The following is a 24720-nucleotide window of genomic DNA, read 5'->3' on the forward strand; positions in this document are numbered from 1 at the left end:
GCACGCTGCACCAGACACTCATTACGATACGGCTGCCGCATCGCGCTCCGTCTACCCCTCTATACCTCCTCTCATCTCACACCTTCGATAAGCACCTCCGTCGCTCCCTACCTAACATATCTCCCTCTTCCTTCTCTTCATCTACTACTCTCTCTCTCTCCCCCGATCTATTCATCCCTCTCTCTCTCTGCCGCTCTTTCTCTCGGCCTCTTTTCTGGTGATATACCGGCGCTGCTGCGTTGTGCTTGGATGCAGCTCGAGCTGGTGTGTGTTTGCCGAGTGCGCATTGGGTTGAGCTCTAGCTGGTGCTATTGGTGGCATTAGTCTGGACACACTCTCTCTCTCTCTCTCTCTCTCTCTCTCTCTCTCTCACACACACACACTGCAGTGCTATGCTCTGTATGGCCCCGTTACCAAGGAAACGGAGGGGAAATAGTTGGCAGACAAGCTAGAGAGGGGCTGATAAGACGCGGGAGAGAGGACAGAAAGAGAGAAGGGGGGGAGAGGGAACAATGAGAAAGAAGGACAAGGGAAAGAATATACAACTATAGAGAGAAACCAAAGCGGGGGACATGGTACTTACTGAACCATATAGACTGTAGGCTAATACAGATTGGAGCTACGTACAGATCGACATAGGAAAAGGAAAGCAAGTTTCAGATTGGGGAAAGGGGGTAAATGTATATTTTGTGATTCTGTTGTGATTTAAAAAACAATAAATAAAAACTATTAAAAGCTACAATATGTAACTGTTTCAATTCACATTGAAATGTGAGTTATAGATCTGTCATTCTCACTGAAAGCAGGTCTAAGAAGCAGTAGATATGTTCTATGTGCGCTATTTCTATGCTTCCCTTAAGTTTAATTAATTTAATTGTTATTTATTTTTAAATTGAGTTTTTTTTAACTTTAGGTTTTGTGCACCAGCTTCAAACAGCTAAAAATACAATATTTTGGGTTACTGAAAAGATATTTCACAGCGGTTTAGATGGTACAATGATGCTCCACACTATAAATTGCTTGTTTTGTCGCAAACCTAAAATAGGCAAACTATTTCTGCATTTTGCACCTTATTTTATTTTATTCTATGCAATACCGTTCAAAAGTTCAGGGTCACATAGAAATTCTTGTTTTTGAAAGAAAAGCACATTTTTTTGGTCCATTAAAATTGATCAGAAATAAACATCAAATTGATCAGAAATACTGTGTAGACATTGTTAATGTCGTAAATGAGTATTGTAGCTGGAAACGGCTGATTTTGAATGGAATATCTACATAGGCGTACAGAGGCCCATTATCAGCAACCATCACTCCTGTGTTCCAATGGCACATTGTGTTAGCTAATCCAAGTTTATCATTTTAAAAGGCTAATTGATCATTAGAAAATCCTTTGCAATTATGTTAGCACAGCTGAAAACTGTTGTTCTGATTAAAGAAGCAATACATCTGCCCTTCTTTAGACTAGTTGAGTATCTGGAGCGTCAGCATTTGTGGGTTCGATTACAGGTTCAAAATGTCCAGAAACAAAGACCTTTCTGCTGAAACTCGTCAGTATATTCTTGTTCTGAGAAATGAAGGCTATTCCAAGCGAGAAATTGCCAAGAAACTGAAGATCTCGTACACAAGATCTCACAGAACAGCGCAAACTGGCCCTAACCAGAATAGAAAGAGGAGTGGGAGGCCCCGGTGCACAACTGAGCAAGAGGACAAGTACATTAGTATGTCTCGTTTGAGAAACAGACGCCTCACAAGTCCTCAACTTTCAGATTCATTAAATAGTACCCGCAAAACACCAGTCTCAACGTCAACAGTGAAGAGGCAACTCCGGGATGCTGGCCTTCTAGGCAGAGTTGCAAAGAAAAAGTAACATCTCAGACTGGCCAATAAAAATAAAAGATAAAGATGGGCAAAAGAACAGACGCTGGACAGAGGAACTCTGCCTAAAAGGCCAGCATCGCAGAGTCTACATTGGAAAAATGACTTGTGTCATGCACAATAAATGTTTAAAGACAGATTATTTCATCTATAATTCACTGTATCACAATTTTGGGGGGTCAGAATTTATATAAACTAAGACAACTGTGCCTTTAAACAGCTTGGAAAATTCCAGAAAATTATGTCATGGCTTTAGAAGCTTCTGATAGGCTAATTGACATCATTTGAGTCAATTGGAGGTGTGCCTATGGATGTATTCAAGGCCTACCTTCAAACTTTGCTTGACATCATGGGAAAATCAAAAGAAATCAGCCAAGACCTCAGAAAAAATTGTAGACCTCCACAAGTCTGGTTCATCCTTGGGAGCAATTTCCAAACGCCTGAAGATACCACATTCATTTGTACAAACAATAGTATGCAAGTATAAACACCATGGGACCACGCAGCCCTCATACCGCTCTGGACGGAGATGCATTCTTTCTACTAGAGATTAACGTACTTTGGTGCGAAAAGGGCAAAGCAATCCCAGAACAACAGCAAAGGACCATGTGAAGATGCTGGAGGAAACAGGTACAAAAGTAACTATATCCACAGTAAAACGAGTCCTATATCAACATAACTTGAAAGGCCGCTCAGCAAGGAAGAAGCCACTGCTCCAAAACCCCCATAAAAAAAGCCAGACTACGGTTTGCAACTGCACATTGGGACAAAGATCATACTTTTTGGAGAAATGTCCTCTGGTCTGATGAAACAAAAATGGAACTCTTTGGCCATAATGACCATTGTTATGTTTGGAGGAAAAAAGGGGATGCTTGCAAGCCGAAGAACACCATCCCAACCGTGAAGCACGAGGTGGCAGCATCATGTTCTGGGGGTTCTTTGCTGTAGGAGGGACTGGTGCACTTCACAAAATAGATGGCATCATGAGGAGGAAAATTATGTGGATATATTGAAGCAACGTCTCAAGACTTCAGTCAGGAAGTTAAATGGGTCTTCCAAATGGACAATGACCCCATGCATACTTCCAAAGTTGTGGCAAAATGGCTTAAGGACAACAAAGTCGATGTATTGGAGTGGCCATCACAAAGCCCTGACCTCAATCCTATAGAACATTTGTGGGCAGAACTGAAAAAGCATCTGCGAGCAAGGAGGCCTACAAGCCTGACTCAGGTACACCAGGTCTGTCAGGAGGAATGGGCCAAAATTCACCCAACTTGTTGTGGGAAGCTTGTGGAAGGCTAAATGAAACATTTGACCCAAGTTAAACAATTTAAAGGCAATGCTACCAAATACTAATTGAGTGTATGTAAACTTCTGACCCAGTGGGAATGTGATGAAAGAAATAAAAGCTGAAAGAAATAATTTCACAAAGCTGAAAGAAATAATTTCACATTCTTAAAATAAAAGTGGTGATCCTAACTGACCTAAAAATTGGGAATTTTTATTCGGATTAAATGTCAGGAATTGTGTAAAGCCGAGGTTAAATGTATTTGGCTAAGGTGTATGTAAACTTCCGACTTCAACTGTAAATTAGTGAGAATAGAACTGCTGGTACAATCACCTTGTAAATTAGCAGCACACCTCCCTCCCTTTCTGTTCCTCAGTCTAACCTTTGCCTCACCCACCCCCTCAATTGATTGATTCAACTACACTATTTAACACACAACATTCTTTCCATTCAAGATGGCACAGTATGCCGAGGCTAGATTAGAGGAGTTGGGTGTGAAACATACAGTATAGGTAGCAACATTGACTTAACTAACCCATTTACCATCAGCTGCCTGCCTGCCACACTTATGGAGCAGAGCAAGCATAACATTTGACCTAGAAGCATAATAGTCAGTTCCATGACAGAGGAGCGAAGGGCTGATGTCTGGGAGAGTGACATCTCTGTTAAAACACATGGTGTCTGGGTATTACACAAAGTACATCACTGTGGGAGGAAGGTGTCTCTCTTTACTTCGCCGACTGGGTCACCTCACAGCTATGGTTTGATTATGTAGTGTACACACACACACACACGGGTGGTATTGACTGCAGCCCAGGTGAGGTGTATATCCCAAACGTATTCTGACAGCTCCTACCCACTGAACACTGGTACTGCTGATACCCCTCACATCTCTACTGCACACACACACACACCGTCAACCTTGGAACTGGTACCCTGCTCGCACGCTAGCCTAAATCCACAACTACTGCAGTACCACTACGACAACTACCACTACTACTACCCTACCTTAACTTACACACACACCGTCAACCTTGGAACTGGTACCCTGCTCGCACGCTAGCCTAAATCCACAACTACTGCAGTACCACTACGACAACTACCACTACTACTACCCTACCTTAACTTACACACACACCGTCAACCTTGGAACTGGTACCCTGCTCGCACGCTAGCCTAAATCCACAACTACTGCAGTACCACTATGACAACTACCACTACTACTACCCTACCTTAACTTACAGCTACAGCTTCTAACGCTACAACTATTACTACTACCCTACATTACAGCTACTACTACTTCTAACGCTACAACTATTACTACTACCCTACCCTACCTTACAGCTACTACTACTTCTAATGCTACAACTATTACTACTACCCTACCCTACCTTACAGCTACTACTAATTCTAACGCTACAACTATTACTACTACCCTACCTTATAGCTACTACTACTTCTAACGCTACAACTATTACTACTACCCTACCTTATAGCTACTACTACTTCTAACGCTACAACTATTACTACTACCCTACCCTACCTTACAGCTACTACTACTTCTAACGCTACAACTATTACTACTACCCTACCTTACAGCTACTACTACTTCTAACGCTACAACTATTACTACTACCCTACCTTACCTTACAGCTACTACTACTTCTAACACTACAACTATTACTACTACCCTACCCTACCTTACCTTACAGCTACTACTACTTCTAACGCTACAACTATTACTCCTACCCTACCTTACCTTACAGCTACTACTACTTCTAACAATACAACTATTACTACTACCCTACCTTACCTTACAGCTACTACTACTTCTAACGCTACAAATATTACTACTACCCTACCTTACCTTACAGCTACTACTACTTCAAACGCTACAACTATTACTACTACCCTACCTTACCTTACAGCTACTACTACTTCTAACGCTACAACTATTACTACTACCCTACCTTACCTTACAGCTACTACTACTTCTAACGCTACAACTATTACTACTACCATACCTTACCTTACAGCTACTACTACTTCTAACGCTACAACTATTACTACTACCCTACCCTACCTTACAGCTACTACTACTTCTAACAATACAACTATTACTCCTACCCTACCTTACCTTACAGCTACTACTACTTCTAACAATACAACTATTACTCCTACCCTACCTTACCTTACAGCTACTACTACTTCTAACAATACAACTATTACTACTACCCTACCCTACCTTACAGCTACTACTACTTCTAACGCTACAACTATTACTCCTACCCTACCTTACCTTACAGCTACTACTACTTCTAACAATACAACTATTACTACTACCCTACCCTACCTTACCTTACAGCTACTACTACTTCTAACGCTACAACTATTACTACTACCCTACCTTACCTTACAGCTACTACTACTTCAAACGCTACAACTATTACTACTACCCTACCTTACCTTACAGCTACTACTACTTCTAACGCTACAACTATTACTACTACCCTACCTTACCTTACAGCTACTACTACTTCTAACGCTACAACTATTACTACTACCCTACCTTACCTTACAGCTACTACTACTTCTAACGCTACAACTATTACTCCTACCCTACCTTACCTTACAGCTACTACTACTTCTAACAATACAACTATTACTACTACCCTACCCTACCTTACCTTACAGCTACTACTACTTCTAACGCTACAACTATTACTACTACCCTACCTTACCTTACAGCTACTACTACTTCTAACACTACAACTATTACTACTACCCTACCCTACCTTACCTTACAGCTACTACTACTTCTAACGCTACAACTATTACTCCTACCCTACCTTACCTTACAGCTACTACTACTTCTAACAATACAACTATTACTACTACCCTACCTTACCTTACAGCTACTACTACTTCTAACGCTACAACTATTACTACTACCCTACCTTACAGCTACTACTACTTCTAACGCTACAACTATTACTCCTACCCTACCTTACCTTACAGCTACTACTACTTCTAACAATACAACTTTTACTACTACCCTACCTTACCTTACAGCTACTACTACTTCTAACGCTACAACTATTACTACTACCCTACCTTACCTTACAGCTACTACTACTTCTAACGCTACAACTATTACTACTACCCTACCCTACCTTACAGCTACTACTAATTCTAACGCTACAACTATTACTACTACCCTACCTTACCTTACAGCTACTACTACTTCTAACGCTACAACTATTACTACTACCCTACCTTACCTTACAGCTACTACTACTTCAAACGCTACAACTATTACTACTACCCTACCTTACCTTACAGCTACTACTACTTCTAACGCTACAACTATTACTACTACCCTACCTTACCTTACAGCTACTACTACTTCTAACGCTACAACTATTACTACTACCCTACCCTACCTTACAGCTACTACTACTTTTAACGCTACAACTATTACTACTACCCTACCTTAAGCTACTACTACTTCTAACGCTACAACTATTACTACTACCCTACCTTACCTTACAGCTACTACTACTTTTAACGCTACAACTATTACTCCTACCCTACCATACCTTACCTTACAGCTACTACTACTTCTAACGCTACAACTATTACTACTACCCTACCTTACCTTACAGCTACTACTACTTCTAACGCTATAACTATTACTACTACCCTACCTTAAGCTACTACTACTTCTAACGCTACAACTATTACTACTACCCTACCTTACAGCTACTACTACTTCTAACGCTATAACTATTACTACTACCCTACCTTAAGCTACTACTACTTCTAACGCTACAACTTTTACTACTACCCTACCTTAAGCTACTACTACTTCTAACGCTACAACTTTTACTACTACCCTACCTTAAGCTACTACTACTTCTAACGCTACAACTTTTACTACTACCCTACCTTAAGCTACTACTACTTCTAACGCTACAACTTTTACTACTACCCTAAAAAACATTGATTTCAAAGCTCAAAGACTACTTTTGAACAATTTACACAGTAAATCAATAAAAACACATTTACAGGAAAAACTGTGCTGATGCAAAGCTTGATAACAGAGCTAAGGTAAAATCCCAGTTTTCTTTCGGTTACCAAACTTTGTATCGGATACAGTTTTTCATGTAATGCGTCATTGTAAAACTTTCTGCATGAAAATGTTTCTAAGTAAAGTTTGAAATCAATGGTTTTTGTTTGGTATGCATTTTAAAGGGAAAATGTGAGTCTCAGCTAGAGGTCGACCGATTAATCGGAATGGCCGATTAATTAGGGCCGATTTCAGGTCTTCATAACAATCGTAAATCGTTATTTTTGGGCGCTGATTTACGATTTTTTTTTTTTTTTTTTTTTAATTATACCTTTTATTTAACTAGGCAAGTCAGTTAAGAACACATTCTTATTTTCAATGACTGCCTAGGAACTGTGGGTTAACTGCCTTGTTCAGGGGCAGAACGACAGGGGTCCAAATCTTGCAACCGCACAGTTAACTAGTCCAACGCTCTAACCATTGCACTCCACGAGTAGCCTGCCTGTTACGCGAATGCAGTAGAAGCCAAGGTAAATTGCTAGCTAGCATTAAACTTATCTTGTAAAAAACAATCAATCATAATCACTAGTTATAACTACTAATCCAGTTTAGCAGGCAATATTAACCAGGTGAAATTGTGTCATTTCTCTTGCATTCCTTGCACGCAGAGTCAGGGTATATGCAACAGTTTGGGCTGCCTGGCTCATTACGAACTAATTTTCCAGATTTTTACATAATTATGACATACATTGAAGGTTGTGCAATGTAACAAGAATATTTAGACTTAGGGATGCCACCCGTTAGATAAAATACAGAATGGTTCGGTATTTCACTGAAATAAACGTTTTGTTTTCGAAATGATAGTTTCCGGATTCTATCATATTAATGACCAAAGGTTAATATTTCTGTGTGTTATTATGTTATAATTAAGTCTGATTTGATAGAGCAGTCTGACTGAGCAGCAGCAGGCCCGTAATCATTCATTCAAACAGCACCTTCATGCGTTTTGCCAGCAGCTCTTCGCAAGCACAGCGCTGTTTATGACTTCAAGCCTATCAGCCTAATGGCTGGTGTAACCAATGTGAAATGGCTAGCTAGTTAGCTGGGTGTGCGCTATTACTGTTTCAAATGTCACTCGCTTTTAGATTTGGAGTAGTTATTCCCCTTGCGCTGCAAGTGCCGCGGCTTTTGTGGAGCGATGAGTAACGATGCTTCAAGTGTGGCTGTTGTCGATGTGTTCCTGGTTCGAGCCCAGGTAGGGGCGAGGAGTGGGATTGAGTATTGCCAGTATATATATAGTATATAATACTATAAAAATATATATTTAAAAAAAATAATAATAAATAAAAGAACATCCAATAGTCAAAGGTATATGAAATACAAATGGTATAGAGAGAAATAGTCCTATAAATACTATATTAACTACAACCTAAAACCTCTTACCTTGGAATATTGAAGTCTCATGTTAAAAGGAACCACCAACTTTCATATGTTCTCATGTTCTGAGCAAGGAACTTAAACGTTAGTTTTTTACATGGCACATATTACTTTCTTCTCCAACACTGTGTTTTTACATAATTTAAACCAAATTGAACATGTTTCGTTATTTATTTGGGGGTAAATTGATTTTATTGATGTTTTATATTAAGTTAAAATAAGTGTTAATTCAGTATTGTTGTAATTGTCATTATTACACTTTTTCTTTAAATTAAAAAGTGTCCGATTAATCGGTATGGGCTTTTTTGGTCCTCCAATTATCGGTATCGGCGTTGAAAAATCCTAATCGGTCGACCTCTAGTCTCAGCATAATTGCTTTACCATGGAATTGCTTAACTACTACCACTAGTGAGTCTACAACTACCTCAACTATTACTACCCTACAGTACATTACAGCTACTACTACTATTAAGACTACAACTACCACAACTATTACTACCCTACAGTACATTACAGCTACTACTACTATTAAGACTACAACTACCTCAACTATTACTACCCTACAGTACATTACAGCTGCTACTACTACTATTAAGACTACAACTACCACAACTATTACTACCCTACAGTACATTACAGCTACTACTACTATTAAGACTACAACAACTATTACTACCCTACAGTACATTACAGCTACTACTACTATTAAGACTACAACTACCACAACTATTACTACCCTACAGTACATTACAGCTACTACTACTATTAAGACTACAACTACCACAACTATTACTACCCTACAGTACATTACAGCTACTATTAAGACTACAACTACCTCAACTATTACTACCCTACAGTACATTACAGCTACTACTACTATTAAGACTACAACTACCACAACTATTACTACCCTACAGTACATTACATCTACTACTACTATTAAGACTACAACTACCACAACTATAACTACCCTACAGTACATTACAGCTACTACTACTATTAAGACTACAACAACTATTACAACTACCCCCTCTACTACTTCTAGAATGACTACTATCCCCACCACCACTACTTTTGCTACTATAAATATTCCTATTAAATATTCCACTCCAACCTCCTTAGACTAAATGTGGCGTGACAGAGTCTAGACAGTTCTGCAATGGCTAACACCACTGGTAAGAGGCAGACCCTGGGGTCAAGGTGCAGTAGTGAACAACTGAGATAATATGTTAATTTAACATAGTCACAAGGTAGCAGATTATATCAAAGCGACTTACAGTAAACACATAGGGTTATATTCAGTATAATGTATTGCGGCTTATGCAGGACTCAAACCATGCTCTAGTCTAGTTGAACCAAGGACTAGATAGGTCTGAACGCTGCTTTAGGAGAGGGCTGAGTGGGCTGTGAAACTGGTTCAGGGTGGGGTGGAAACCTGGGGGAATGCAGTGAGAGTGGGTGAGACCGATGTAGGACCGTGACATAACCTGGCTCAAATATCCAGACCTGCGTCACTGAGCAAGGTCACTGACAGCTTCCAGCACTGCAGCCAACAAGCCTCTGTATGGCTTGTAGGGATGGGGCAAAATCAACTACCACTCTTTGGTCATCAACGTTGGACTAAATTCTAATTGAAGTCAATTCTAATTGAAGTCAGTCAATTCAGGAAGTAAACTGAAATTCCAATTCAACAATTGAAAAGGGCATTTTATTTTTTAGTGAATTCTCAATAAACCTAAAAGGAGAAACTACTCATTTGAAAATGTTATTTTTGTCTTTGTTTGTTTGTTTGTTTACTTCCTGAATTCACTGAGTTCAATTCAAATGTTCAACCCTGTTTGTCATGTCTGGCCATTGTCTAAGCTTGTAAAATCAAAGTTTAATGCTATGCTAAGGAAGGTAAAAAAATAACCACTCTTTCATACATTCACATTCTCAAAACGCACAAAGACATAAACAATCCAAACAAGCGCATACATACATGGCCATACAAATAGCTACGATTGGCTAGGAGAGCAAACAGTCAAACATACTGTACACAGCCATCCAAACAGACACCAACTAACCAAACACACACACTCTTAACAAACCAAGCCACAAGAATACCTTGTTTGTGTACGGGTGAGAGATATAGATTGAAAGAGTTGCCTTCGAATCTAGTGAAACACTGGCATACACAGTGGCATGACAATAGGGGCATACTGGCATACACAGTGGCATGACAATAGGGGCATACTGGCATACACAGTGGCATGGGAGAAGTTAGGGGCATATAGGACAGCTATGGCCCCACTTACCTGAGGGCGTGGCCCTATCACAATGAATCAGACAGGGAGCAGAACAGATGGGATTACATACTCACCCTTTATCAGTGAGATGACAGTGACAGCTCAACATCACAATAGATGATGTCATCAAAATGGGACTCCGTAGCTAATCACCCCCTATCTATAGAATAGAATTATATAAACGATGATTTTGGTACTAATCCTTTCTATTTCAGTCAGCCTCCCCTCCTCCTCACCCCTCATCCTCCTCTCAGCAGGATATGGCATTTGCTGACATTGAGTCCCCAGCTCACACTGTTCCCTTCCACAATTCTCTACATTTCTCTTCCCCAGCTCCCCCCCCCCCCCCCCCCCGTCTCCCCTCCTCTTGGTGCTCCCACTGATGACGCCATCCCTTCCTGTCCCCAAACCCACCACCTCGGTCCTCCCGCCGCCCTCCCTGTTCACTCACCTTGGTGCGCCCGTTGATGACACAGTCCCCCAGCTGCCCGTTGGCAGCGCTGTGCATCACGGCCTCGTCGATGTGTGCCATCAGCGTGGCGATGCCCTCACACCCTGGCTCGTGCCCCTCCACCCAAGCGATCTGGTCTCCACGGATACTCCGCGAAGGGATGCTCCTCTGGCTGACCAGCTGACCCCCCCGGAACTTCCCACTGCGATTCAGACTCTCCACCTCGCCCATCACCGACTCACCCAGCCGTGGCCCCAGGAAACTGTCCTTCACACAGATACCGTAGGAATTCATACAAGGCACGATGTACTTCTGGGCGATATGCTCCGCCGACCAGCCCTCCCCGGCCTGTAACCGTAGAGACGGGATGCTGTTGGACTCTACTGGGGACGTCTGGTCTGGAACGGACCCTGTGCTCAGCTGTGTCACCTTGTGTACATTGTGGTGCAGCTTGTTGCTGTGAGGGGCGGGCAAAGGGGGGTGAGGGGTGGCGCCGTGGTTGTGGTTGCTAAGGTTATTGTTGACGCTGTTGTCGCCATTAGCAGCGAGCGGAACCGCTTTGCCTGGTTTGGAGGGCTCTGCTTTGTGAATGTCGCTCTCCGCCACTAGTCTCCGTTTGCAGTCCGGGGTTATCGACTCTCCTGGTCCGTAGAACATCATACCTAGAGATCCTAGACCTGACCCCGCTGACAAGCCACATCCTTTGGGCATCTCCAGACCCATGTCCCGGTTCTCCCCGCCTCTCCGCTTCCGATGGTGCGGTTTGACCTGCGGGTCACCATTGGCCCTCTTCACTAGAAGAGCACATTTCTCATGTTGTGCTCTGTCCCCATTCTCCAGGAGGCGTGCTCTGTTTCCGAGAGGTTGCGCAAGGCCATTCGGTGTCTCCCCCACCCCCCTCACTTGCAGAGGACAACCGTTGGGAGTTTGCGCCAATACCCCACTGTGGCTGCCCTCAATGGTTGCGGACGGAGACACGATCCCGCCGTTATAGAACGGCAGCCCAGCATTCGGCTGCTTCTTTAAAACCATGATTCCGGAAGAGCTTGCTTTGGAAGCCATACCTGACAGTAACTCCGCAGCCGTGGCGCTCCCAACAGGCGCCATGCCCGGGCAGTATCTATTTAGTCCATTTAGTCCCATGTTGGTCTGGAAAGGGTGATGCTCGGCAGCTCCGAATATGTGTTCACCGTTAGTCACTCTCTCATGCGAGGCTGAAAAACTGCGATGTCCGTGGGAAGAGCTTGGATTTAAAAGGTCCGTGTGTTCCAAGCTCTCCATTTCATCTCGTCTAGTGCTGGATGTGCACGTAGCCCACGTCCTCGCCTCATTTTTTACCAGAGCCACTGTGCGAGAGGGTGTGTAGTACAACTGCCGAGTCTGCGAGAGAGGAGCGGTGCCGCAGCGTTGGAAAGTTTCATATTAAAAAGTCCGAATAGCTCCGAATATGCCTCAGTTTCTTTCATTCGTGGTTTTTCTTGAAATATTTTCACATTTGTCTTCTATTGAAATGTTTTCTGATATTCTGAAGCTTGAGATGATGTTTCTAAAACAAAATAATACAATAATTACTTGACTGTGATTACCGTTAGTCCACAATAAGTAGGCTAATCGTATCGCCCACAGGCTTGGGACGAAATAGCCCAGCTAAACACAAAGCAGACTAATTCTCAAACCAGGCCTAGGCTATTCACACTCCCTAAATTAAGAAACCTGTAAGGGACCCGAAACTTGCTAGACACATTTAATTGTAGGCCTAATATCTTTTGTAACGTGGCCTACATTTTATTGGCAAACTTTAAATATGTCAAAATTGCTTTAAATATTCTTATATAATATTCGAATCATATATTACATTCAGACATTGATCTATCGTGGCTCGGGTAGTTAAATAGGAATTGATTTGTTACACCAATTCAATTCGAAAATATCAACGCAAGGGTCGCTTACAAAAATGGGTTGTGTAAAGCGTCTTCATTTTTATGAAATATTTCAGGCAATAACACATTAAAACGTAATGATACGGATATCTGTAAGAATAATTCCCCACGTCACGAAGAAGGGGGTAAGCACACTGTGAGAGCAGCTACTCTGAAGAACACATGCCACTCCACCTTGTTATTCATTCGTATTACTTAGTGTTTAGCCGGTATTCATAGCCTATAACTTAGAAATATAGCCTACACGTGTATGTATTCCTCCCAAGATACAAATAGCCTATATTGGATTATTTGAGTGAGTTTAGCTATGACTTTGAAATCAATTCAATAAAGCGCAGAATACTAGTAACCCGGGCAAAATATAGCCCACTATCTGTCAGCTGGTTGAACACTTACCTATCTGGAACGCAGAGCTCCAGTAGCGCAGCCTACGTGACCGGCTGAGGGTACGTCTGTTATTTCCGGGATTGCCTTGCTGTCGTTCCAGGCGATTTTCATTTATGTTTAGCTAATTAATATCCAGATATGTCCACCACCCAGGGTGGAATTTGGAAACATATGCTTGTCCTTGGGAGAGAACTACCGCTTCTGCCTGCGGGAGTCAGAGTAGGTCCCCCTCAATAACCAAAAAGTACGCTCCATTTCTCCACCCGTGTCTCTCCGCTGGTAATTCCCCCAGCATCTCTCTCTACCCCCCCCCCCCCTCCTCCTCTCTCTCTCTCTCTCTGCTCTCTCGCCCTCTCCTGTCCATGAACGAGCCTGTCAGTTACACGTGCACATGGACACGTCATTCAGAACAGTTCAGATCAGAGCCGGTTGTGTGCACAGTTGTTGACATTCTTTTCAAGTTAGCGAGTTATCAGCTCCGTTCTAGATAAGTATAGGTCAGCAATGGGGTAGCCTACATCTATTACCATAATTGTCTGTATGGTAATAATATATATTTTTTGTAAAGTGGTTTCTTAAATCATACAACAGAGCAATTTACAGTAATCTATTTGGCCCAATGTGTTACAGACTAAGTAAACAAATCATTAATTAATGTCAAGCCCTTTATAATGTAAAAACGTTTTATAAGTATCATGCAATGTAGGCCTGCATTGAACAGCGCATATAGGCTACTGTAGGCTATATCATAGAAATCTAAGCTATTTCCATGTGAAAATGTTATGTGTTTTGTTGGTAGGCCACGAGGCCGACATTATGCTCAAATAGCCACAATAGACTATTGGCTACTGTCTTAAACTGTAAGGGTACAGCCTCAGTGTTCACTGTAAATGTGCGCCAGAAATTGCACAAAATTCTCACATGGTTCAAGTTTCTGCTCACAAAAGACCTAAAATTTGCACAAGGGCCCCAAAAACGAAAGAATTGAGGGAACATTGCTGAACAGACGTTGCTCTTCAGTTTTGTGATGAAGCAAACATATGTGTAGTTGCAGTGGTGGAACAAGTACCCAATTCTCATACTTGAGTAAAAGTAAAGATACCTTAATAGAAAATGACTCAGGTAAAAAAAAGTGAAAGTCACCCAGTAAAATACTACTTGAGTAAAAGTCTAAAAGTATTTGGTTTTATATATACTTAAGTATCAAAAATAAATGTAATCGCTAAGAAATACTTACAGTTGAAGTCGGAAGTTTACATACACTTAGGTTGGAGTAATTAAAACTCGTTTTTCAACCACTCCACAAATGTCTTGTTAACAAACTATAGTTTTGGCAAGTCGGTTAGGACATCTGCTTTGTGCATGAGACAAGTCATTTTTCCAACAATTGTTTACAGATAGATCATTTCACTTATAATTCACTGTATCACAATTCCAGTGGGTCAGAAGTCTACATACACTAAGTTGACTGTGCCTTTAAACAGCTTGGAAAATTGCAGAAAATTATGTCATGGCTTTAGAAGCTTCTGATAGGATAATTGACATCATTTGAGTCAATTGGAGGTGTACCTGTGCATGTATTTCAAGGCCTACCTTCAAACTCAGTTTCTCTTTGCTTGACATCATGGGAAAGACCTCCACATGTCTGGTTCATCCTTGGGAGCAATTTCCAAACGCCTGAAGGTACCACTATCATCTGTACAAACAATAGTATGCAAGTATAAACACCATGGGACCACACAAACGAGTCCTATATCGACATAACCTGAAAAGCCACTCAGCAAGGAAGAAGCCACTGCTCCAAAACCGCCATAAAAAAGCCAGACTACGGTTTGCAACTGCACATGGGTACAAAGATTGTACTTTTTGGAGAAATGTCCTCTTGTCTGATGAAACAAAAATAGAACTGTTTGGCCATAATGACCATGGCAAAATGGCTTAAGGACAACAAAGTCAATATATACTCATACTATTGTTTGTACAGATGATAGTGGTACCTTCAGGCACTGTTGCTACTCTCCCTAGGAGTGGCCGTCCTGCAAAGATGACTGCAAGAGCACAGCGCATAATGCTCAGTGAGGTTAAGAAGAATCCTAGTGTTAGCTAAAGACTTACAGAAATCTCTGGAACATGCTAACATCCCTAGTGACAAGTCTACGATATGTAAACAAGAATGGTGTTCATGGAGGACACCAAGGAAGAAGCCACTGCTGTCCAACAAAACATTGCTACACGTCTGAAGTTTGCAAAAGTACACCTGGATGTTCCACAGCGCTACTGGCAAAATATTCTGTGGACAGATGAAACTACAGTTGAGTTGTTTGGAAGGAACACACAACACTATGTGCGGAGAAAAAAAGGCATAGCACACAACATCAAATCCTCAACCCAACTGTAAAGTATGGTGGAGGGAGCATCATGGTTTGGGGCTGCTTCAGGGCCTGGACAGCTTGCTATCATCGACGGAAAAATGAATTCCCATGTTTATCAAGACATTTTGCAGGAGAATGTTAGGCTTATCTTTCCGCCAATTGAAGCTCAACAGATGTTGGGTGATGCAACAGGATAACGATCCAAAACACAGAAGTAAATCAACAACAGAATGGCTTCAACAGAAGAAAATAGGCCTTCTGGAGTGGCCCAGTTCTGACCAGACTCCTGACCTCAACCCGATTGAGATGCTGTGGCATGACCTCAAGTTAGCAGTTCACACCAGACATCCCAAGAATATTGCTGAACTGAATGATCCAAAATTCCTCCTGACCGTTGTGCAGGTCTGATCCGCAACTACAGAAAACGTTTGGTTGAGGTTATTGCTGCCAACGGAGGGTCAAACCGTTATTAAATCCAAGGGTTCGCATACTTTTCCCACCCTGCACTGTGAATGTTTACACGGTGTGTTCAATAAATACAAGTAAAACTAAATGCATGCTCTTCAACCGATCGCTGCCTGCACCTGCCAGCCCATCCAAGATCACTACTCTGGACGGTTCTAACTTAGAATATGTGGACAACTACAAATACCTAGGTGTCTGGTTAGACTGTAAACTCTCCTCCAGACTCACATCAAACATCTCCAATTCAAAGTTAAATCTAGAATTGGCTTCCTATTTCGCAACAAAGCATCCTTCACTCATGCTGCCAAACATACCCTTGTAAAACTGACCATCCTACCGATCCTCGACTTCGGCGATGTCATTTACAAAATAGCCTCCAATACCCTACTCAAAATTGGATGCCGTCTATCACAGTGCCATCCGTTTTGTCACCAAAGCCCCATATTCTACCCACCACTGCGACCTGTACGCTCTCATTGGCTGGCCCTCGCTTCATACTCGTCGCCAAACCCACTGGCTCCAGGTCATCTACAAGACCCTGCTAGGTAAAGTCCCCCCTTATCTCAGTGTAACGGATGTGAAACGGCTAGCTAGTTAGCGGTGGTGCGCGCTAAATAGCGTTTCAATCTGTGATGTCACTTGCTCTGAGACCTTGAAGTAGTAGTTCCCCTTGCTCTGCAAGGACTGCGGCTTTTGTGGAGCGATGGGTAACGATGCTTCGTGGGTGACTGTTGTTGATGTGTGCAGAGGGTCCCTGGTTCGAGCCCGGGTATGGGCGAGGGGACGGACTAAAGTTATACTGTTACATCAGCTCGCTGGTCACCATAGCAGCACGCAGTCCAGCAGGTATATCTCTCTGGTCACCCCCAAAACCAATTCTTCCTTTGGTCGCCTCTCCTTCCAGTTCTCTGCTGCCAATGACTGAACCGAACTACAAAAATCTCTGAACCTGGAAACACTTATCTCCCTCACTAGCTTTAAGTACCAGCTGTCAGAGCAGCTCACAGATTACTGCACCTGTACATAGCCCATCTATAATTTAGCCCAAACAACTACCTCTCCACCCAACTGTATTTATTTATTTATTTTGCTCCTTTGCACATTCTTCCACTGCAAATCTACCATTCCATTGTTTTACTTGCTATATTGTAATTACTTCGCCACAATTTTTTTGGATGTGTGTTTTTTTTTGCCTTTGCCTCCCTTATCTCACCTCATTTGCTCACATTGTATATATACTTATTTTTCTACTGTATTATTGACTGTATGTTTGTTTTACTCCATGTGTAACTCTGTGTCGTTGTATGTGTCGAACTGCTTTGCTTTATCTTGGCCAGGTCGCAATTGTAAATGAGAACGTGTTCTCAACTTGCCTACCTGGTTAAATAAAGGTGAAATTTAAAACATAAAAAATAATAAAGACATGAAAACGTATAACTGTTTGTGTGTTACTAATTTAAGCAGCCTGTGTTTGTCTATTGTTGAGGCCTAGATGAAGATCAGATTAATTGTATGACTAACTTAGGCAGAAATCCAGGTATTTCCGAAGGGTTCACATGCTTTTTCTTGCCACTGTATATGTGTTGAAGGAGGAGGTGAGAGAATGTGACCCTGTGGCCTGTGGATTAGTGCTCCACTCTGTGGGATTAAAGACAGAGAGGTGTTTTGTCACCACAGAGCATGCCACTCTCGTCTACCATTTTCCAGGAGCAATGGGTGCGGGCAGGGGCCTTGTGAAGTGACTGGGTCACCAGCCTCACTGTCCATCCTCACACCTCAGCAGCCACAGAGAGAGAGAGAGAGAGAGACAGGTAGGCACATGTGCAATACTTACAGGACAATACAGACAGAAAAACCGACAGACAGACTTGCACACAGACCAGACAGAGTGATGGAGAGACAATAAGGCAAAGTCCAGAGAGGAGATATGCCTGATAGTGTAAGCCTACAGGCTAGACACAGGGATCAATGGGGAAATCCAAACAAAGCGTGATGTCATAGGTTACAAGGTCAGCAACTCTGTGACTGACACTCATGACCATTAGGAAGTGGTGTACATGGTATGTGGCTTTCCTTAGGGACTTTCCACAGCCTTCAGGCTTAAGGAAAACTCCATTCAAAAACAATCTTTAGGTATATTTCCATGAATCCCCTGTTGATACAGTCTCAAGATAACGGACTTTCAAGCAGTGTCACTTGCCACATCGTTTGACTGTTGAGACACACAATGTCACTAGCAGAAAGCAGCATCGTGATGATGTTGCATTTTACGTCTTGAAAATCTAATATCTTGAAAACTTGACTGCTGCCATGCAAAATATGTTGGGACTGTATCAACAATAGACTAATATCTGTGGATTTTTCCTTTGATACTCACTGACAATATTTTCACCACATAGGCCTACACGCTACTTTATAAAATAAATCTGTGTAAATCTGTATTTTATTTCTGTCAAAGCCATTTCGGTAACTAGAAACAAGTGTACCAATATACAGTGCCAGTCAAAAGTTTGGACACACGTACTCATTCCAGGGTTTTTATTTTATTTTACCATTTTCTACATTGTAGAATAATAGTGAAGACATCAAAACGAATAATAATATATAGCCTAATAAAACATGTAGGCTAATGGAAACATTGTCCAAGCATTGCAGATATGTTATGGCCCAGCCACAGCCCTACATTGTTGCCTGTTGTCAAGCTGAGATTCCTTCCTGCTTTCACAACTTTGTTTTGGCTGTAGATCAGATGTCAAAGTTCAGCATCAGCAGGCTCTCTTCTGTCAGCTAGCTGCTGTTGTCTATTTCTATACATTTGACATGAATTACAATGGAAATTGAATTGAACCTACATCATACACTTGGTGTGAGAACATCTTTGTGCGTGTGTGTGTGTGTATGTGCCTTGTGTCTGTTTCCATGGGTGTGTTTGTGAGTTTAATCATTTCCTGATAGCTTGTGTTTATAATGGTGTATTTCACTGCTGGTGGCTGTGTAGTGGGAACAGAGTTTTTAATGCTCCAGTAGACAGGGAAATGTTATCAATAGCAGGAAGAGAGCTTCCATGAGCTGCCGTCCCACCTCCCACTTCATACTCACGCACGCACACACACTCGCACACACACAACACATACAGCCTTGTTCTCCTTTAAGTACACTACCGTTTTTCTTTATCATGTAGTAACCCAAAAAGTATTAAACAAATCAAAAAATATTTCATATTTGAGATTCTTCAAATAGTCACACTTTTCCTTTATGACAGCTTTGCACACTCTTGGCATTCTCTCAGCCAGCTTCATGAGGTATTCATCTGGAATACATTTCAATTAACAGATGTGCCTTGTTAAAAGTACATTTGTGGAATTTCTTTCTTTCTTAATGCGTTTGAGCCAATAATTTTTGTTGTGACAAGGTAAGGGGGGTAGACAGAAGATAGCCCTATTTGGTAAAAGTCCAAGTCCATATTTTTGGCAAGAGCAGTTCAAATAAGCAAAGAGAAACAACAGTCCATCATTACTGTAAGACATGAAGGTCAGTCAATCTGGAAAAATGAAAGAACTTTAAGTTTCTTTAAGTGCAGTCGCAAAAACCATCAAGCGCTATGATGAAACTGGCTCTCATGAGGACCGCCACAGGAAAGGAAGACTCAGAGTTACCTCTATTGCATTGGAGAAGTTCATTAGATTTACCAGCCTCAGTTATTGCAGCCCAAATAAATATTTGACATTGTTCACGTAACAGACACATCTCAACACCGACTGTTCAGAGGAGACTGTGTGTGTCAGGCCTTTATGGTCGAATTGCTGCAAAGAAACCACTACTAAAGGACACCAATAATAATAAGAAACTTGCTTGTGCCAAGAAACACAAGGAATGGACATTCGACCGGGGGAAATCTGTCCTTTGGTCTGGAGTCCAAATTGGAGTCTTTTGATTCCAACCTCTGTGTCTTTGTGAGACGCGGTGTGGGTGAATGGATGATCTCCGCATGTGTATTTCCCACCGTAAAGCATGAAGGAGGAGGTGTTATGGTGTGGGGGCGCTTTGCTGGTGACACTGTTAGTGATTTATTTTGAATTCAAGGCACACTTAACCAGCATGACTACCACAGCATTCTGCAGCGATACGCAATCCCATCTGGTTTGCGGTTAGTGGGACTGTCATTTGTTTTTCAACAGAACAGTGACCCATTTCACCTCCAGAATGTGTAGGGCTATTTTACCAAGAAGGAGAGTGATGGAGTGCTGCATCAGATGACCTGCCCTCCACAATCCCCCGACTTCAACAAAACTGAGATGGTTTGGGATGAGTCAGACTTCAGAGGGAAGGAAAAGCAGCCAACAAGTGCTCAGCACATGCGGGAACTTCTTCAAGACTGATTTGAAAAGCATTCCAGGTGAAGCTGGTTGAGAGAATCTCAAGAGTGTGCAAAGCTGTCAAGGCAAAGGGTGGCTTTTTTTGAAAAGAATTTGTTTAATACTTTTTGGTTACTACATGATTCCATGTGTTATTTCATAGTTTTGATGTCTTCACTATTATTCTTCAATGTTGAAAATAGTAACAATAAAGAAAAACCCTTGAATGAGTAGGTGTTCTTAAACCTTGACCGGTAGTGTATGTGACGTCACTATATTAGGCAAGACTCCCCCAGGAAATACAATTTGTCCTGCAAAGGATCTTGGGAACCTTGCTTGCTTGGACCACACCAACAGTATAGGAAATGGAGCTATAAGTGTGCGTGTGTGTGTGTGTACGTGTGTGTGTGTGTACGTGTGCGTGTACGTGTGCATGTGCGCGAGCATGCGGGTGTAACCATATTTTGTGGTTTGGTATTTTTAACATGGGCCTTCTTTCTTATTCAGCACACCTCTTCACTTACCTGGGCCATGCTCAGTACACTAACATTTGGGATTTTGCAGATAGAAATGTCATCAACAGAGATGTGGAACATGGCCCGCTTACCTGGGCCATGTTCTACATAATACATTTCTATCTGAACGTTTCTGATAGACATGTCATCAATAGACTAATAGACATATCATCAATCAATCATCAATGTCACCTATATCGAATCTTCCATTCCTCTCAATAATTTTAGAAAAGCTGTTGTGCAGCAACTTACTGCCTTCCTGAAGACAAACAATGTATATGAAATGCTTCAGTCTGGTTTTAGATCCCATCATAGCACTGAGACTGCACTTGTGAAGGTGGTAAATTACCTTTTAATGGTGTCAGACTGAGGCTCTGCACCTGTCCTCGTGCTCCTAGACCTTATTGCTGCTTTTGATACCATCGATCACCACATTCTTTTGGAGAGATTGGAAACCCAAATTAGTCTACACGGACAAGTTCTGGCCTGGTTTAGATCTTATCTGTCGGAAAGATATGAGTTTGTCTCTGTGAATGGTTTGTCATCTGACAGATAAACTGTAAATTTTGGTGTTCCTCGAGGTTCTGTTTTAGGGCCACTATTGTTTTCACTATATATTTTACCTCTTGGGGATGTCATTCGGAAACATAATGTTAACTTTCACTGCTATGCTGATGACACACAGCTGTACATTTCAATGAAACATGGTGAAGCCCCAAAATTGCCCTCGCTAGAAGCCTGTGTTTAAGACATAAGGAAGTGGATGGCTGCAAACCTTTTACTTTTAAACTCGGACAAAACAGAGATGCTTGTTGTAGGTACCAAGAAACAAAGATATCTTCTGTTGAATCTGACAATTAATCTTGATGTTTGTACAGTCGTCTCAAATAAAACTGAAGGACCTCGGCGTTACTCTGGACCCTAATCTCTCTTTTGACGAACATATCAAGACTGTTTCAAGGACAGTTTTTTTCTATCTACGTAACATTGCAAAAATCAGAAACTTTCTGTCCAAAAATAATGCTGAAAAAGTAGTCCATGCTTTTGTTACTTCTAGGTTAGACTACTGCAATGCTCTACTTTCCGGCTACCCAGATAAAGCACTAAATAAACTTCAGTTAGTGCTAAATACAGCTGCTAGAATCCTGACTAGAACCAAAAGATGTGATCATATTACTCCAGTGCTAGCCTCTCTACACTGGCTTCCTGTTAAGGCAAGGGCTGATTTCAAGGTTGTACTGCTAACCTACAAAGCATTACATGGGCTTGCTCCTACCTATCTTTCTGATTTGGTCCTGCCGTACATACCTACACGTACGCTACGGTTACAAGATGCAGGCCTCCTAATTGTCCCTAAAATTTCTAATCAAACAGCTGGAGGCAGGGCTTTCTCCTATAGAGCTCAATTTTTATGGAATGGTCTGCCTACCCATGTGAGAGACGCAGACTCGGTCTCAACCTTTAAGACTTTACTGACGACTCATCTCTTCATTGGGTCATATGATTGAGTGTAGTCTGGCCCAGAAGTGTGAAGGTGAACGGAAAGGCTCTGGAGCAACGAACCGCCCTTGCTGTCTCTGCCTGGCCGGTTCCCCTCTCTCCACTATGATTCTCTGCCTCTAACCCTATTACAGGGGCAGAGTCACTGGCTTACTGGTGCTCTTTCGTGCCGTCCCTAGAAGGGGTGCGTTGAGTGGATTGAGTCACTGACGTGATCTTTCTGTCTGGATTGGCGCCCCCCCTTGGGTTGTGCCGTGGCGGAGATCTTTGTGGGCTATACTCGGCCTTGTCTCAGGATGGTAAGTTGGTGGTTGAAGATATCCCTCTAGTGGTGTGGGGGCTGTGCTTTGGCAAAGTGGGTGGGGTTATATCCTTCCTGTTTGGCCCTGTCCGGGGGTATCATCGGATGGGGCCACAGTGTCTCCTGACCCCTCCTTTCTCAGCCTCCAGTATTTATGCTGCAGTAGTTTGTGTCGGGGGCTAGGGTCAGTTTGTTATATCTGGAGTACTTCTCCTGTCTTATCCGGTGTCCTGTGTGAATTTAAGTATGCTCTCTCTAATTCTCTCTTTCTCTCTTTCTTTCTCTCTCTCGGAGGACCTGAGCCCTAGGACCATGCCTCAGGACTACCTGGCATGATGACTCCTTGCTGTCCCCAGTCCTCCTGGCCGTGCTGCTGCTCCAGTTTCAACTGTTCTGCCTGCGGCTATGGAACCCTGACCTGTTCACCGGACGTACTACCTGTCCCAGACCTGCTGTTTTCAACTCTCTAGAGACAGCAGGAGCGGTAGAGATACTCCTAATGATCGGCTATGAAAAGCCAACTGACATTTACTCCTGAGGTGCTGACTTGCTGCACCTTCGACAACTACTGTGATTATTATTATTTGACCATGCTGGTCATTTATGAAAATTTGAACATCTTGGCCATGTTCTGTTATAATCTCCACCCGGCACAGCCAGAAGAGGACTGGCCACCCCTCATAGCCTGGTTCCTCTCTAGGTTTCTTCCTAGGTTTTGGCCTTTCTAGGGAGTTTTTCCTAGCCACCGTGCTTCTACACCTGCATTGCTTGCTGTTTGGGGTTTTAGGCTGGGTTTCTGTACAGCACTTTGAGAAATCAGCTGATGTAAGAAGGGCTATATAAATACATTTGATTTGAATAGAGATGATATTATTCTACATTCCAGAGAGGCATTTTTGTTCTACATAATACATTTCTATCTGAATGTTGGCCAACATTGTGTTCTGCTGAATGCGCCCCGTTGTTGAGTGTCACAGAGATGCTCTATAGTGTATTACTGCCTCCACATGGAAAAGGAAATACAGGTAGTTCAGAAGCAAGCCTTGGTCAGGAGCACTGTGTTGTACTGCTCTCTTATGCCACCTTCTGGTGAGTTCTCATCCCGCAGCAGTTTGAAGAACAGATGAGTTTAATTGTAAACCAAATACTAATTAGGAGGATGTACATAAGAAAAAAATCATTTTGGTTAATTCCTTGTGTTTTATTTTCATTTCATTTTGATTTAATCAACACAGATAATCATAATAAGTGCACATATTAAATACAAATGTTAGGTTTTGTAGTTAGGTTTGGGCAGTCTGCGTTGCCTTTTCAGGATTAGCAGGATTTTGACAAAATCACATGACAAAAACTGAGAATTTCTATGGAAAACAGGACATACATATTTCCTATTTTTCAAGTGAAGCCAATTTAATTCTGCTATAGGTACATAACATGTCCACTAGAGGACAGGGCGAGACGACAAAAGTTTGGATGT

General features: G+C 42.1%; 1 protein-coding gene across 1 annotated transcript in view; it reads right to left on the minus strand.

Moving 5' to 3' along the window:
• LOC109905429 (uncharacterized) overlaps positions 1–14034 on the minus strand; it is a 34920-nt gene extending 20886 nt beyond the window's left edge. The window contains exons 1-2 of the mRNA XM_020502791.2: positions 13745–14034; positions 11409–12954 (exon numbers count right to left, since the gene is read on the minus strand). Coding sequence (XP_020358380.1) covers positions 11409–12689 — 1281 coding nt within the window. The 5' untranslated portion in view covers positions 12690–12954; positions 13745–14034. The remainder of the gene's footprint in view (positions 1–11408; positions 12955–13744) is intronic.
• Positions 14035–24720: the final 10686 nt, after the last annotated feature.

The sequence above is a fragment of the Oncorhynchus kisutch genome, linkage group LG15 (genome assembly GCF_002021735.2).
Source record: "Oncorhynchus kisutch isolate 150728-3 linkage group LG15, Okis_V2, whole genome shotgun sequence".
Taxonomy (NCBI): Eukaryota; Metazoa; Chordata; class Actinopteri; order Salmoniformes; family Salmonidae; genus Oncorhynchus; species Oncorhynchus kisutch.